We start from the raw sequence: 16,427 nt of genomic DNA on the forward strand, positions 1-16,427 counted from the left end.
ATATAAAGTGGTGATCAAGATTGAACATGATGCGTGAGACATCAGATTGGCACAATAATAACATACATCAAGTAGAATCTAAAACAAAATATTGTGATTACATTTGTTTAGGTTTGATATGCAGAGTTTTAATTTTCAAAGTTAGGATAAAGATTGATAAGGCGATTGGGCATATATATATATATATATATATATATATTCTCACCCCCATAAATAATTATAATTTTTAAAATCATTCCCAATAAATATTATTTTTTTGGTCTTTCTTCATAATTTTTTCTTAATTTCTTCCAACTGTATGCACCATAATTAACTAACCTCTAATTATTATGGATTATATATATTTCCTCAGATTTAAAGTAAGTCACTTTAACGAATTTATCAAAATCAAAATATAATAGTTAACCCATTAAATTTATTTCGAATTAAATTTTTTTTTTAAAACTTTACCCATATTATGATATTGTCAAATGAGAGAGAAAAGTGCAAAAAATCACATCTAAGTATTAATTGCTGAAACAAAATTAATAAATAAGTATGAATTTTTTTCTAAGTAATTCATATTTTGACGCAAATGGAATATAATTACATCGTGTTGAAAACCAACCCTCATAAAGACGGTATCTCCTTCTTGGGAGGTGTTTGGATCGAACCAAATTAGGGTTTGAAAAATAGCTTCTGGAGAATAGATTCTAGGAAAAATAGATTTTCTGAAAAAGTGAGAGTGTTTGGATAGTTGTTGTCAGAAACACTTTTCATATATACAAATTACTAAAAAAGACATACAAATATGATAATTACATAAAAGATAGATTTTATAATATATTTCAATTTGAAGGAATAAAATTGTTAATAATATATTTTTTTACCAACATAATTAATAATATATAAGAAAATATAATTAATAAATAATTAATATATGTATATATATTTATAAAAAAGATTAAATATGTTTATAGAAAAATGAATAAAAAAGTACCATAATAATTAAGATATTGCATCAATATGGAGCATTTATAATAAGTTTTTTTTAAACTACATATTACTAGTCTGGTTGAAGCTTTCCTTCAATAAAAGTTTAAGACCTTGTCTATATATTAACTCTCAAATTAGGTTTTACATTAATGACCGGAATAATAATCTTACATTTAAGGCCAATATTAACTATCCAATTAGGTCTTACATTAAAGACTGGAATAATAAATTTGTTAATTTTTTTTTTTGCCAACATATTAAACAATGTATAAAAACATATATTAATTACTATATCTAGTTCTAAATATGAGAGCTAGTTGACTAATTTGAGTAGATTAAACAAATAAGTTAAGTTATTTATTTGTAATAAATAGGTGTTGTCTTTCCTACAATATCACTATTAATCAAGTTTATTGGTTATAACTTGAAAAACAATAGACAAATATGAGAAATAAAGTAGATTGAAGTTTTATATTTAGGACCAAATAAAAGTCAAATGAGGTCTTATATTAAAGACATGATGTAGTAATTGTTAATATGTGTATATATAATTATAAAATATAAGATTATGTTTTTTGAAAAATAAATAATTGTTTTCAACCAAAAGAAATTACCGTAGGGGGTGGGGGAAGAACAGCTCAAAAAGCAAAATTTTGTTGTTTATTACAAAACTTTAGTTTTGATATGCAAACCATGGTTTCAAAAAATTGATGGGCGTTTAGGTTATTTTTTTCTCAAACCATGGTTTGGGCAATCACCCAAACACCTCCTGTCAAAAAAATAAAATAAAATAAAGACGGTATCTTCTTTATGCCCCCTTTCGACCACATATCTCCTTCCACGTGTTTCATTCCCTCCCATAACATTACCATCAATAATTTATTTATACCCACAAAAACTTCACAAGCATACTCCTTCACAGAAAGGAGGAGGAGGAGGATACGGAGGAAGCTAAGTATAAGGTATAATTGAACATTTTTTCCATTTTCGAATAGTTTCACCTCTCATAATATGGTAGGTTCGAATTTTTAGTAAAAGAAATACTCACATGTAGTGTCTAGGAGTATTTCAAATATGAACCTCCTCTAATCAAAAGATATCTGTACCAATCCTTCAAAATATAGAATTGATGGTTTGCCTACTTGTCTTCAATTCTTAAAAAACATTTAGAATTGTCTTATAAAAACTATCCGGATATTTTAGGCTCGTTGGAGTAGTAATGACTTGATTTGATTGGGGAACGTACGCATTTGAACCAGATTGAATTTTCAACAGGTCTTCATGAAACACCGAAATATTAGTTTTCCTGATAACATTGTACCTGCTCATTATTAATGGAAAGTTTAGGGTGTGACTGTTACTCCATTTTTGTATCGAAGCAGAAGCGGATTTTACAAAAATTCATGGTTAAATAGTGATGCTTTTCAGATTATGGATATTTTCTCTTATATTTTTATTATTTAATATTTATGGCTATTTTTTCATAATCTTTATTCAGCAACACACAAAAAATTATTTTTCACTTATGAGTTGTGTTTGCAATAAAATGGCTATATATGTAACGAAATTTTATTTAGCCAGTAAATTATAATAAATTTATTTTTATATGAAAAAAGTACAAAGAACAAAAAAGGCTGGCTGATCTATAATTAGGCAAGTTTTGATCAGTTTGGAATCAATATATATGTATATATATATGGATATATTTCATCATATCAGTTTAATACGCAATCCATGCAAGTTTGATAAGAGGTTCGAATTACTATGAAATTGGTAGTGACAGCTCAACTATAAAGAAGAGCAACGTGATAAAAAAAAAGCTGGTGTAGTAAAGAATGTTAAGATGAATATTTGATCATATAAAAGATGATAAGTAATAACATATACCAAAAAAGGGGGGGGGGAAAAAGAGCCGGCGTCTATTGGAAAAAAATGGTATAATATCATTTAAGGTGGCGAGGATATGTACAAAACTGATCATCCGAGGCGCTGTTAAGGAGATCTTGAATAGATAGTTTGAGTCCTTTTTGAAGTTTGATAGAACGAAGACGAAAAAAAGAAAAAAGAAAAACAACATTAAAAAAAAGATGCTGTTAAGCGATACCTTTTAGTAAATAATACTCCTTCGGTTCTTAATATAGGACCCAATTCTTGAGTTAGTTTTAGTCTTAAATATAAGACCAATTTCTCATATTTATCAACTTTCTCTAAATTACCCCTATGGATACTCTCTCAATCATAATCAAGTAGAAAAGAGAGATGTGGTATTAAGAAAGATGATTATGGTGTTTTAGGAAAAATGTGTCATTTTTCTTATAATTAACTAACTTACCTAACTTCCTTAATTTAATCAAATTAGTTAAATGGGTCCTATATTAAGGACCGGAGGAGTACTACCTCTTATTTTTAATATAAGACCCAATTGACTAATTTGAAAAAATTAAAAAAGTTAATAAATTACATTAAAGTTTTTACATTTATCATTTTTCTCCAAACTAATTTGATTCACTTTTATTTTATAACTTGATATACCATCTAATGATACACATCAGTATTTTAGAAAAATCATGTAACATATACTATAATTAAGTAATTTAGTAACTCTTTTAATCTCTCTAAATTAATCAATTGGGTTTTATATTAAGATTGGAGGTAGTACATCTGAGGAAGGTGATTATTGAGACGGATTCAACTGTGATTGCTTTAGGGTATGTTTGATTCAATGAAAGAAAGAGGAGGGGGGTTTTAATAGAGGGAAGGAGAGGGAAGGAGAGTGGAGGGATTTTAATATTATTTTGTTTGGATTTATAACAAAAGAGGGAAGGGGAGGAAAAAATATTTTAGTATGGACAATTTTGCTCTTATTTTATTTAAGATATGGGCATAATGGTCACAATATGACAGAATATGAACATAATAGTCACAACATGACAAAATATGGACATAATAGTCATAATATGGAAAAATATTACCTTTCCCTCCAAATCCTCCCAATTTTGGAGGGGAGGCTGAGGAGGAGAGAGGAGGAAAAATTTTAAAAATTTTTTCCTCTCCTAAAATTTGTGTATTGCCAAACAAGGAAAAATGATTAAAATCCCTCCCCTTTCTTCCAAATCGCTCGTACCAAACACACCCTTAATGTTATTAGGGCAGTAAAATCCTCTAGTAGTAGCAAAGTCACTTGCAACAAGACACTCTATCACGTGACTGTTTTGTAGATATTTTCAAATGAGCTTTTACACTGTGCCGTTGCCTTCAATATTTTATTGTTTGCTCTAGCAACTTAGAAAATAAGAAATCTTTAGCTTACAAAAATAAAACGTGAAAGGTGTGGATCCATGCATTTTAGAATCCAAGATAAGCTCGAAACAAGGCGGCTCTCTCTCTCTCTCACACAAAAATAAAACATGAAAGGGTGTGGATCCATGCATTTATTTAGAATCCAAGATAAGCTCGAAACAAGGCGGCTATCTCCCTCTCTGTACCCCACCCTCACCGCCAGGCTTATTTAAGGCTCAGCCAAATGAGGTCATCGCATGTATCCTTAGTTCCTAACTTAGCCGTACGTCAACATGATGAACCTGTTGCTCCTCAAGTCTTTTTTGATAGCTGCTTCAGCTTCTGCTTGTGTTCATCATGAATTCAAATATGTTCATCCATCTCTAATATTTTCTTGCTTCTCTGCGTCATTCCTCCTAACCCTAGCCATTTTTCATCACTTGAAGAGACAGCCAAGCAAAGTATACTTAGTAGACTTTGCCTGCTACAAACCAAACGATTCTTGTGCTCTCACCAAGGAAATGTTATTGGAAACACTAAAGAGCTTTGGAGTTTTCTCAGAGGAGAACGTGAGACGAATGGGGAAAATTTTGGATAAGTCTGGTTTAGGATCTAAGACGTACATCCCTCGAGCTCTAATGCAGAACCAACCAAAAGTATGTCTGATTGAGGCAGGGAAGGAGGCAGAGACTGTGCTTTTCGGAGTCATTGATGAACTTCTGGAGAAAACATGGGTCCACCCAAAGGATATAGGAATTCTTGTTGTGAATTGTAGTACGTTTTGTCCCACACCATCTCTCTGTGACATGATCGTGAATCGATATAAACTCAAACACAACGTTTTGTGCTATGATCTTAGCGGCATGGGGTGCAGCGCTGGAGTTCTTGCTATTGACTTTGCCAAACGCCTCCTCCAGGTTCTTCATATTCTTTTTCCAAATAATCTAATTGCAAAAAGAAACAAGAAAAAAAACAAAACACATTTCAGAAGTTAGGGCATTGCAAAAGGCATTATATGGAGGGATGTTAGAGGCCCCAAACCCTAAAACGAACTAGGCTAGTTGCTATGTAATCAAACAACTTGATTATTTTGCGTACCTATCTAACTTGTACACCTTATTGTTATGCTTTGGCAGTCACACCCGAGCTCGTATGCCATGGTTTTGAGCACTGAAAATGCAATTATGGGGACGTACTTGGGAAACGACCCTTCAATGCTTCTCATCAATTGTCTCTTTCGCATGGGTGGTTCTGCTTCTCTTCTCTCCAACCATCCTTTAGATCGTCATCGTTCCAAGTACCAAATCATTCACACACTTCGCACCCACATGGCTTCCGATGACAGAAGCTACAACTGTGTGTTTCAACGAGACGATGACCAGAAAATAATTGGCGTTTCCATCTCAAAAGACCTCATGAACGTTGCAGGTCACGTCCTCAAGTCTCACATCACATCGCTCGCCCCATTGGTCCTTCCTGTCTCAGAAAAACTCAAGTTTCTTGTAAACTCTGTCGGAAGGAAGGTTTTGAGATTGAAGATTGAAGCTTATGTTCCGAATTTCAAGTCGGCTTTTGAGCACTTTTGCATTCACACTGGAGGAAGGGCAGTGTTGGATACGATGCAGAAGAGTCTTGAGCTTCAAGACTGGGACGTGGAACCTTCAAGAATGACACTTTATGGGTTTGGGAACACATCTTCGAGTTCAGTGTGGTATGAATTGGCTTACTGTGAAGCCAAAGGAAGAATCAAGAAAGGTGACAGAATCTGGCAATTAGCATTTGGGTCAGGGTTCAAGTGTAACAGTGCAGTGTGGGGTGCATTGGACAACGTTGAAGCAGGTTCACTGAAGAATCCATGGAATGATGAGATTCATAAATTCCCTGTTAATGTGGTTGGAGAGGGTAACTCCCGTTAGTTAAGATATATGTCGGTCAATACTAGCTACTAAGTTTGGTGTGTATATATGCAATCCTATTAACTATTGTCCTAATTATTATGGTTGGGTCGCTATGTTGTGCTATAAAAATATGTTACTGTTTTGTGGAATAAAGACTTGTGGCTTTGATGGAATTGAGGAGAAAATGAAAATTGATGATATTGTTGATTGGTGTGTGATCCCTTAATTAGCTGCAAATCAATCTTCTATATTCTTCCCACTAATCTTTCATTTGGTCTTTAATTTTCAACATACCCTTGATTATATTCACCTACATAAGAAAAATATTTCCTCCAGCTCTATTTAAAGGCCACTCATATGCTTCTAAACATGAAGACTTTCTAAAGGGGTCCTTTGTCTCGTCATTCTCCCCCAGTAACCATATAAAAACAATAGAAATTAAAAAGATAGACACTGCAGAAGTTTACGATGAGGATTTCGCATTTTCTAGATAATTGACTGCTAGAAGTGGGAGACAATGGAGAGAAGCCACCCTAATTCTTTTCGATGAAAGCATAGTGAGAAATGAATTTTTATTTTCTAAATTTTATTAAGAGTAATTATGAAAAACTACAAAAGATTTTGACGCTTAATTAATTTTTTTTTTAATTTTTGTACTAGATAGATACTTACAATAGGGCCTTGGAAGAATAAGTATATATTAATAAATCATTAGCAGAGTTGACACCCAAAGTTGACTTTCTTTTCATGAGAGCGTAGTTTCTGAACTCAATTCATTGAAAAGGCACTTTAAACAGTGAATATAGGGGCAAAAGTTTATATTGGTAAGCATGAAGAGCATATGGATCCCACATACTAACAACTCTATATATCGAAGCCTTAAAGCAAATTATAGATTTATTCATTTATTCATATAACAACCTAACCTTCGATTATTAATATTATGTATGATTTAAAAAAAAAAAAGAAGGTCTAGCCACATCCAACTATAATCAGAGGTCAATTTGAATTTTCTCAGTAGTGGCAATCATTGATGAAATATCGACGCTTACAAATTAGACTTTTAATTTGCCAGCAGCAACCAATCGCAAATGAGATGTTTAGACAGGAGATGCGGGGGGGAAAAAACCAGGATCAAAGAAGGTTGTTTCATTTCACTCATATGAATGTTTGAGTTTATCATGGCCAGAGAAAATTGTGGTAATGTAAGAAATATTCCCTTGGAATTTTAACCTTTCTCGCGTAAATTTTCTAGCCCTGTGCTGACTTGAGAATATTGCAAATATCATAACTGGATAATTCAGAAGTATGAACTGAATTGAAGGCATTAGAATTACAAGAAAGGCTTTTACCAATTACAAATTTCAGTGAGGCTGTGAAAGTAACCTTGGAATTTTTGAATTACTTGTCATGGTTTGTTGATGAATTCTTTATGAAGAGCCTCAATTCACTTAATCTAGAAGAGATTTAGTAAGATGATCGGTCATTTTAACATTGTCGAGTTGCGGTCAGAAGATAGCTGATGCACTGTTCTATAAAGCGATGCAAGAAAGCCTTGTGCAGAATAGTCACCTCAACAGAAAAATAATGCAGCAAAACTAGACAGACTTTATATAAAGGCAAGAGTAGAGGAGATGATAAACTGTTTCAAACATATGACAACCAAAGACATAGCCAACTTTTACATTTGATGATGCTTTCTCAAAAGCTTTCTAACGGTCATTGCAGAATGGACTAGTTTCCAAGTAAATAGGAGTTGTCTGAGGCAGATGGATATTTCATATGAAATCCCAAAGTTTTAAATGGAATGACCTGCTTGATCATAGCATTCTGAATAGACAAAGCGTCGTCCTATTTAACACTACTTGGCAATGAAGTCACATTATTACAAAGTGAGATAGATGTTTAAAGAATGATAACAACCACCCTTAAACAGTATATGGCTTTAACTAGCGGCGCATTCCAAGAACGTGAGAACCAAGAGTTAGGATAGTGATGGAAAGAAGCCACCATTTTTTCAATGAAAATTTTGGAAAAGGAATTCTCATTCTTTTTAACTTGATTGAGACTTAGGAGTAATTCTGAAAAATTATAAAATATATTTTGATGCTTAACTAATTAATTTTAACTAACTATTTGTCAAATCTAAATATAAATATATAATAATTAATGACAAAACATGGCCCATTTTGAACGAAAATTATTAGAAACAAACCCCAACATGCACTACCCATCTTGCAGAGACTCCATTACCAACACTTGGGATCTATAATCTCATTCTCTTGGGCTTCAGAAACCCACCTTTTCATTTCACACTTGTTTTAAACAGAAAAAAAATTTGGGAAAAGTCCCTTTAACAATTTTATTAATAAATTTTTTTGATAATTTTAATACACAAAAACTACTGGTGGTTTGCAAATTTTGTACCCACAGAGTATCAGTACTCTTGTCACAAAAATATATATCAGTACTCTGATTTAAACTCTTCTCACTAATAAAATTTTCAATGCAGGACCCCCCCCCAATTTCACTTTTAAATATTGCATCAGTTAAATTCTAAAAAATGCTTTAAATGTGTAAGTAATATTTTCTGGCATGCATGCTTACATAATAGTTCTTAATGAATCCCTTATAGTATGGAGGTGTATGTCTCTTTTATGTCCAAATAAGATTATTTCGTTTTCCTAGCTTTATATTCAAAGATATGCTAGTCATTTAAACTGTGAGCAACATGAATTTAATTTGCTAATGAATCTATAAAAACTGGAGGGTTTCAAATACAGTATTTCAAAATTAAAGACTGTCTTATTCAACTATAATTATATATATGGACACTTCAACAACTATTAATTTCAAACGTACGTATATAGAGAATTCTCAAGCGCCATTGCTGCTTAATTAATTAACCTTCAACATCAACATGATGAACCTATCATATTACGTTCTTTGCATTGTTCCTCCTAATAAGCCTAGCCATTTTTCTTCACTCAAGGAGACAGCCAAGAAAATCATATTTAGTGATGATTTTTATTGTCATTACAGAAAATTAATTTTCAGTGACGACTTTTTAGAGTCCCTTAAAATTTTTTTTTTTTCCTGTAGTGGGTGAACAAAGCCAAAAGCCAGTCTTAAAGATTTTAGAAAATTTTGGTTTGAGACTTAGGAGGCCGAGATCCCACCTAAATTTGTCTTTGGTTGAGGCGAGGAAGGAGACAGAGACTTTACTGTTTCTACCAAACTCCTATGAATAAATTTGAATATTTCATTATCGATTTCTTGCACACTTTTGTCATAGAATTTGAGATTTTTTTTTTGCCAATATAAACTTTGAGAATTTTGACTCCTTTAATGGCAATCTTTTGATGAAAAGTATTCGATATCACTAATGCGAGAGATCACCATAATATAGTAACAAGATGCATGATCTGTATTAACGCGTTGCTTAAAAAGCAGATGATATATGAGCAATGTCTTGATTGTGGGTATCATAATCCTATGAATAAATTTGAAAAATTCATTACCAATCCTTTGCATTTGTTTTTTTTTTTTGACAAAGCACATAATTCTTTTATTAAAGACAATTATATTTGATATACTGTTAGATACTAAATATGAGGATTACTCTTGCATTTGTTTTATTGATAAGGATCTCGAGTAGAATAGTGAAGGCAAGAAAGTAATTAGGTTTGTTTCATACACAAAGTATTGAAAATCAACTCCTCCTTTGTTTTTCATTTTTTGTAGGGATCATCTGATCTCTCCTCCTTCTCGTTCTTGAAGGTGCATTGCGCAGTCAAACTCAATTCTACTTGGGATTGATTTTAGCAAAGGACTTTAAGAAGGTTAAAAGACTCAATAAATTTAAAAAGGAAAAAAAATTTAAGGAAAACTATAGAGATGTCCAAATTAGTTCTCCCATTCTGTTATTTGTAATTCCTTTACGTTTTGATATAAATCCATCAAGTCACTTTTTTTGTACGAAGAAAAAGAACAAGAAAAAGAAAAAGAAAGGAAACTAAATATGCCAAATCAAGTCTGAATATGATATACAGTGTGGGATTAAATTTGGAATGATATACTAACAAGCTATTGGTTCCCGTAAGGAGAAGACAAGTTTGAATCTTGAAAAGCTTATTTGTTAAGAGGGTTTTAATTTTAACACTTTTGGCTCGATAGAGATTAATCTGAAGCTCAAAGTAATTTGAGGATATTCTGATCAGTTATAAAAAAAAAAAAAAAAGAGGAATGAATGAAAAGGTGCAGTAGCAAATGTTCAGCTGTGCAATACAAGAATATCAATATGTTTATATTTCCTTATCCAATATATACTATCAAGACACTAGCTTTTTAATTTTCCTCACATATTTTGTTATATATTTAAGTTTTAATTTAAATACGTATTAAATTATTTTAATAAGATATATAGATCAAAGGGCAAGGGGTAATTTTCCATTAAATAAGATGTCATTACCTATTAAAAACTATAACGAATGAATGACATTATCTTTTTCGAAAAAACAATAACCACACATGAAAGGATATGTTTAGGGTGGCAATTCATGTGTTACAAAATGTGAGTTTAAACGTTATTTTTATGGTCAATAGGTCATTTAAAATGTGAGCAAATGTGAATTTAAAAAGAACAAATATTGACAAATACCATAAAGGATGACCTGTGTTCTTATTTGGGAAAAATTGGTCGGACAAAAATGCCCTCCCTCTTTTCTTCACTTTTGCTCCTTATAACCTATATTGTGGAAGCTACAATTTTATAAGTAATCTTTTATTAGAATTCTTGTTAACATCCGCACTTATAATTCATTTTACAAAATATATGAATCAATTTATTTTCCAGTAGGGACCTTAATATAAATATTGTTGAAAGATGATATAATTTTAAGGGAAAATTAGAGAGAAGGAATAAGAAAAAGTTATATTTATTACAAAGGATCTTAAAAATTATAATTATTTAGAAGGACCATAAATAAAATAAATAAATATGCAAACACCAAATTGCCTCTGATTAAATCACTTACATTTTTACTAATCATGCCTTAAATATTTGACATTACCATTAATATCGACACTTTTTTTATTTATTGGAAACAAAATGCACTCAAAACTTTTAATCAAAAATAAAATTTTCTTCACCTACTAAGATGAGGACAAATTATTCATCTCCACTTTTTCCTCACCCCTGTTCGTCCTATTAAATATATTATAATAAAAATTTATATATTTAATTACTTTTAAAAATACATCAACTAATTTCCAAAAAAATAGTTAGATATAGTAAATGAGCGAAAATATTGATAAAAATATATAAACAGAAAAATAAATATAAATTTTGTAAAAATAATTAATAATTAATTATTTATTATTTTAATCAAAATCAAAATAAAAATTATTTTTTATAACATATTTCAACATGCATAAAATTTTATAAAAATTTTAAATTAATGTAATATAATTTCTTTTGGAACACTTGCTCTAATTTAATGTTATATAAAAAATAAAATTAGCTTCGTATATAAAATTTAGCTTTTTTGTAAAAATAAATTAGGAACACAGATTATTAAATTTTAATGATCAAATTTAAGTGACCAACTATTATATATAATTATATTGTAAAATTTTTATAATGCGTAGATTGAATAAAAAAGAATAAAAATTGACGATAATAGATTGCTCTCCTATTTTTAGTTACTAATTGTCAAGTAATTGAGATGTGGTTGGAGGGAGTATAAGGAAGTTTATTAGGGGTATAGTTTAGTATTAGTATATTTAGATTTTAGTTTTTGGTCTTTCTAAGTAATTAGGACTTTTAAGATCCTTTGCAGTAAATATTATTCCTTTTAGGTCCTCTATTCTAACTTTCCCTAATTTTAACTCATAATTGACTTATTTTTCTGATTTATATAAAGTAATTGAAAATAACTTATAAATAGGATATAGAGTGAGTACCGATTTGGTTCCATGGTTGACAAATGCCTTTTTCCAACTAATATGGACACTTCAACAACCATTAAATAATACTACATAGGATTATAGTATCACACTGTAGAATTTGTCATATCAAATGATTTGTTGTGTGAGTAAGCGTGACTTTCTTTGTAATAATGTGCTTCATCGTTCGTTAGTTTCTTCGTTTTATCCGTTTTCAACGACAAATATATAACTTCAGGCCAGAGCGATGCAATCGTCAAATGTTATCATTTAGGAAATGTGCAATATTAATTATGTACTCCTCTGGTCTGTAATATAAGATCTAATTGTTGAGTTGGTTTTGGTTCTAAATATAAGACTATTTATCATATTTATCAATTTTCTTTAAATTACCCTTATGGATACTCTTTCAACCATAATTAAGTAGATAGAAAGAGGGAGTATTAAGAAAGATGATTATGGTATTTTAAGAAAAATCTGTCACATTTCTTATAATTAACTAGTTTACCTAAATTTCTTGATCTGATCAATTAGTTAAATGGGTCTTATATTAAGGACCGGAGGAGTATTATATTTTAACATAATTAATCCATGTGTGAATTAATGATTACCTTACGAAAATGCAAAATAAAACATCAAAATCTACATTTCAACAATATTTAATTCTTTATAAGTTGAAATGAATTAATGTGCATACGAGGACGGACCGAAGTTGATTCTGCACTACTTACGGGGTAGCCTATTCACTGAAACCATCAAAATGAAGAGGAAGCCTATTGATTGTTTATATTGAAAAGAAGATCGTGAATACTGTTTTAAATTAAAAACATGCAGAAATTCCATTAATCAATTAAGCATCACATATTATGATGATGATGTTGGGGAAAAAAAAAAGTAAGATTCCCATTACTATTACATATATGGGCAGTAAAACAATTATATTGTATCTATTTTGATGTTGTTATATTTTTTTTCCGTTTTCTTGTTATCAATTATCAAATTTTATAATTTTATTAAATTTTTGTTCTTATATAGGAAACTATTTAATTAAAATTATAATTTTTTGTAATTATTAATGTGTATGTGCACATATATATCTTCTAATTATACATTAAATTTACTAAAGACGGGGCAATACATTTTAACAAATATTTAACCATAGTTATATGATTTATATATAAACATATTTGGTTACATTTTAATCAATAATTTATAAATAATGAAAAATACAAATCACCCCAAAACTTGTACAAAACATGATCTCATAATCTAGTTCAACAACCTAGTCTACAAAAAATAAACCGTAGTTTCTCCTAGGTATAACCAAAAAATAATATGATTTCATCTAACTTTCTCTATATATAAGCTCAAAAAATGGAGAATTCTCAACTGCCATCACTGCGCTTAGCCTTCACCCTTTAAGATGATGAACCAACTATCGTTTCTAGTAGCAGCTTCGGCTTTTTTTTTCATTCATAAGTTCAATTATCTTCAATCACCCCTAAAGCTTTCTTGCTTCTGTACATTTCTCCTCCTCTTAATAACCCTAGCCATTTATCACCATTTGAAGAGAACCAAGACCAGTATACTTAGTAGACTTTGCATGCTACAAACCAAACGATTCTGTGCTGTCACCAAGGAAAGGGTGCTGGAAAGAGCGAAGACCATTTTGGAATCAGAACAGAGCTTGAAGCTTGTGAAGAAGATTTTAGATAAGTCTGGTATAGGACCTAAGACGTACGGGTGTCAGGCTCTATTGGAAACCCCACCAAATGAGTCTCTAGTTGAAGCAAGGAAGGAGACAGAAGCTATATTTTTCGGCGCCATTGATAAACTTCTGGAGAAACGTGGGTTTCAACCAAAGGATATGGGAATTCTTGTTGTGAACTGTTCAGTATTTTGCCCCACGCCATCCCTCTGTGACATCGTTGTGAATCGGTATAAGTTCAGAAATAATATATTGTGCTATAATCTTAGTGGCATGGGATGTAGTGCTGGGGTTCTTGCTATTGACTTTGCCAAACACCTCCTCCAGGTATATATTCTCTTAATTTTAAATTTAATATTGTTGCTGTCTCAATTTTAATGACATAAACTTTATCATATTAATATATACTCATATGAGCCTCATTATTATCATAACATAGTCACATCCTAACTCATACGCCATGGTGCTGAGCACTGAAATTTCCGCGGGCTTGTATAAGGGAAGGAACCCCTCCATGATCCTACCATTTTGTCTCTTTCGCATGGGTGGTTCTGCTTTGATTTTGTCCACCATCCTTCAGATCGCCTTCGTTCAAAGTACCAAATCATGAATACACTTCGTACCCACATGGCTTCTGATGACAGAAGCTACAACTGTGTCCACCAACAAGACGATGAGCAACAACCATATTGGTGTTGCGATTTCGAAAGACCTCATGCATGTTGCAGTCAAGGGCTCAAGTCTCACATCACATTTCTCGCCCCACTGGTCCTTCCTCTCTCAGAAAAATTCAAGTTTCTTGTAAATTTTGTGGGAAGGAAGGTTTTTAGAATGAAGATTGAAGCTTATGTTCCAAACTTCAAGTCTGCTTTTGAGCACTTTTGTATTCATGCTGGAGGAAGGGCAGTGCTAGATACAATGCAGAAGAGTCTTGTGCTTCAAGATTGGGACATGGAGCCTTCGAGGATGACGCTGTATAGATTTGGGAATTTATCTTCGAGTTCAGTGTGGTATGAATTGGCTTATTGTGAAGCCAAAGGAAGAATTAAGAAAGGTGACAAGATCTGGCAACTAGCATTTGGGTCAGGATTCAAGTGTAATAGTGCAGTGTGGGTTGCATTAGACAATGTTGATGCAACTTTATTGAAGAATCCATGGATGGATGAGATTCATGAATTCCCTGTTAGTGTTTCTTCTCAAAACTAGCTCTTAGATTTGAGCCATAGCTAAAATAAAGAATAAAGTGATTTTAATTTGATCTTTCATGTATGGGTCATTTGTTAGTCTGATCCCTTGTTTAAATGTTCAATCATAGTTAATGGTGTTTGTTTAAAACCCTTATATTCTCAAGTTGATTCTTCTTAGCATAGCACGGAAGATGTATAAATATTATAAAGGTAAAATTAATTAGTTTTGATTCGGTAGTACTAGACTACTAGGCAAATTTTCGCCACGTAGGATGACTTATACTATAATTAATAGTATATTTTCTAGCATACATTCTCTCTCTCTATTCACTTTTACTACAATTAATAGAGATAAATTGAAAATAAAACATTAAAAGGATACAAGTGACAAATAAAAAAGGTCAAAATTCAACCCTACAAATGACAAATAATGAGGAATAAAGTGGTGTATAAAAAGATAGTAGTATAAAAAGTTTGAAAAAATAAGGAATCAAGTTATAGACGAGTCAAAAGTTTAGAGATCAAATTATAAGTGAGTTATGAGTTAAAAATCTAGAAAATTAATTTTTTTTCTTTTTTTTTTTGACCTTTTAAAGCTCTCTACGCATTTTGGTTATTTTAGATCTTTTTATGTTATGAACACCCGTAATTTGGCCACATATATCATAGGTTTGTACGTTATGATTAAAAACGTAATATATGGTCAATCATTGAAATACACATTATGATTTTGAAAAATAACTACAATCCCGAATATTTTTAATTTCGAAAACATTTAAATATATTTTTATTTTCCATGCTGCCAATGCAATAATGCTGAAACTTTTGGGGGGGGGGGGGAAGCTTTGCTTCAGTGCAGTTATATATCGCATCATTACTAGATATGGCAACAATTTGTACTAATGTTTTTTCGAATTCCCAAGTATGTATACGCACTATCAGTTTTATTGTTTTTTTTGTTACAAAATGGACCAAAATCCTTTATTAGTATTGCGTCTCGTTAGTGCGGAAACAGCATTTGTAAATCATAAAATAATGAAATTAATTTTAAAGTTTGTGTAATACTTGAAAAAATATGTCTCCTCATGACCACAATTTAGTGGGGGAAAAAAGCAGCAGCCAATTATTGCTGAAATCAAACACTACTATTAGTTTATTGTGATTGCATTTGAATCAATCTAATAATAATGGGGTTAAGATGCGAAAATATCTATCAGTTTTTTTCAAAAAATGCGTCTAACATGGTATACTTTTTTAGGTGCAAATCTAACTACGAACGGTCAAAAATGGGTGTAAAAATGACAAAACCGTTAAAATGAGATAACTGCGGTTACTTTTGGTGGTGGGGCTCACACTATTTTTATAAAAGTACCAAAATACTAAAAAAAAAGAAAAAAAAAAAAGGGCACATTCTCCTCTCCTCCCACAATCTTT

General features: G+C 31.3%; 1 protein-coding gene and 1 pseudogene across 1 annotated transcript; both read left to right on the forward strand.

Annotated features, from left to right (window-relative positions):
- The first annotated feature begins 4,547 nt into the window (after nt 1–4,547).
- On the forward strand, nt 4,548–6,175 carry LOC114729179 (3-ketoacyl-CoA synthase 2-like). Its single transcript, XM_028916158.1, has 2 exons — nt 4,548–5,171; nt 5,391–6,175. The coding sequence occupies exons 1-2, from the start codon at nt 4,548–4,550 to the stop codon at nt 6,168–6,170; spliced, it is 1,404 nt and encodes a 467-aa protein (XP_028771991.1). The 3' UTR covers nt 6,171–6,175.
- Nucleotides 6,176–8,091: 1,916 nt separating this feature from the next.
- LOC114729180 (3-ketoacyl-CoA synthase 11-like) lies at nt 8,092–15,012 on the forward strand (annotated as a pseudogene).
- The last annotated feature ends 1,415 nt before the right edge of the window (nt 15,013–16,427 follow it).

This window comes from Neltuma alba, unplaced genomic scaffold, assembly GCF_004799145.2.
Source record: "Neltuma alba isolate B1F8T4 unplaced genomic scaffold, ASM479914v2 tig00012611_pilon, whole genome shotgun sequence".
NCBI classification, from domain to species: Eukaryota; Viridiplantae; Streptophyta; class Magnoliopsida; order Fabales; family Fabaceae; genus Neltuma; species Neltuma alba.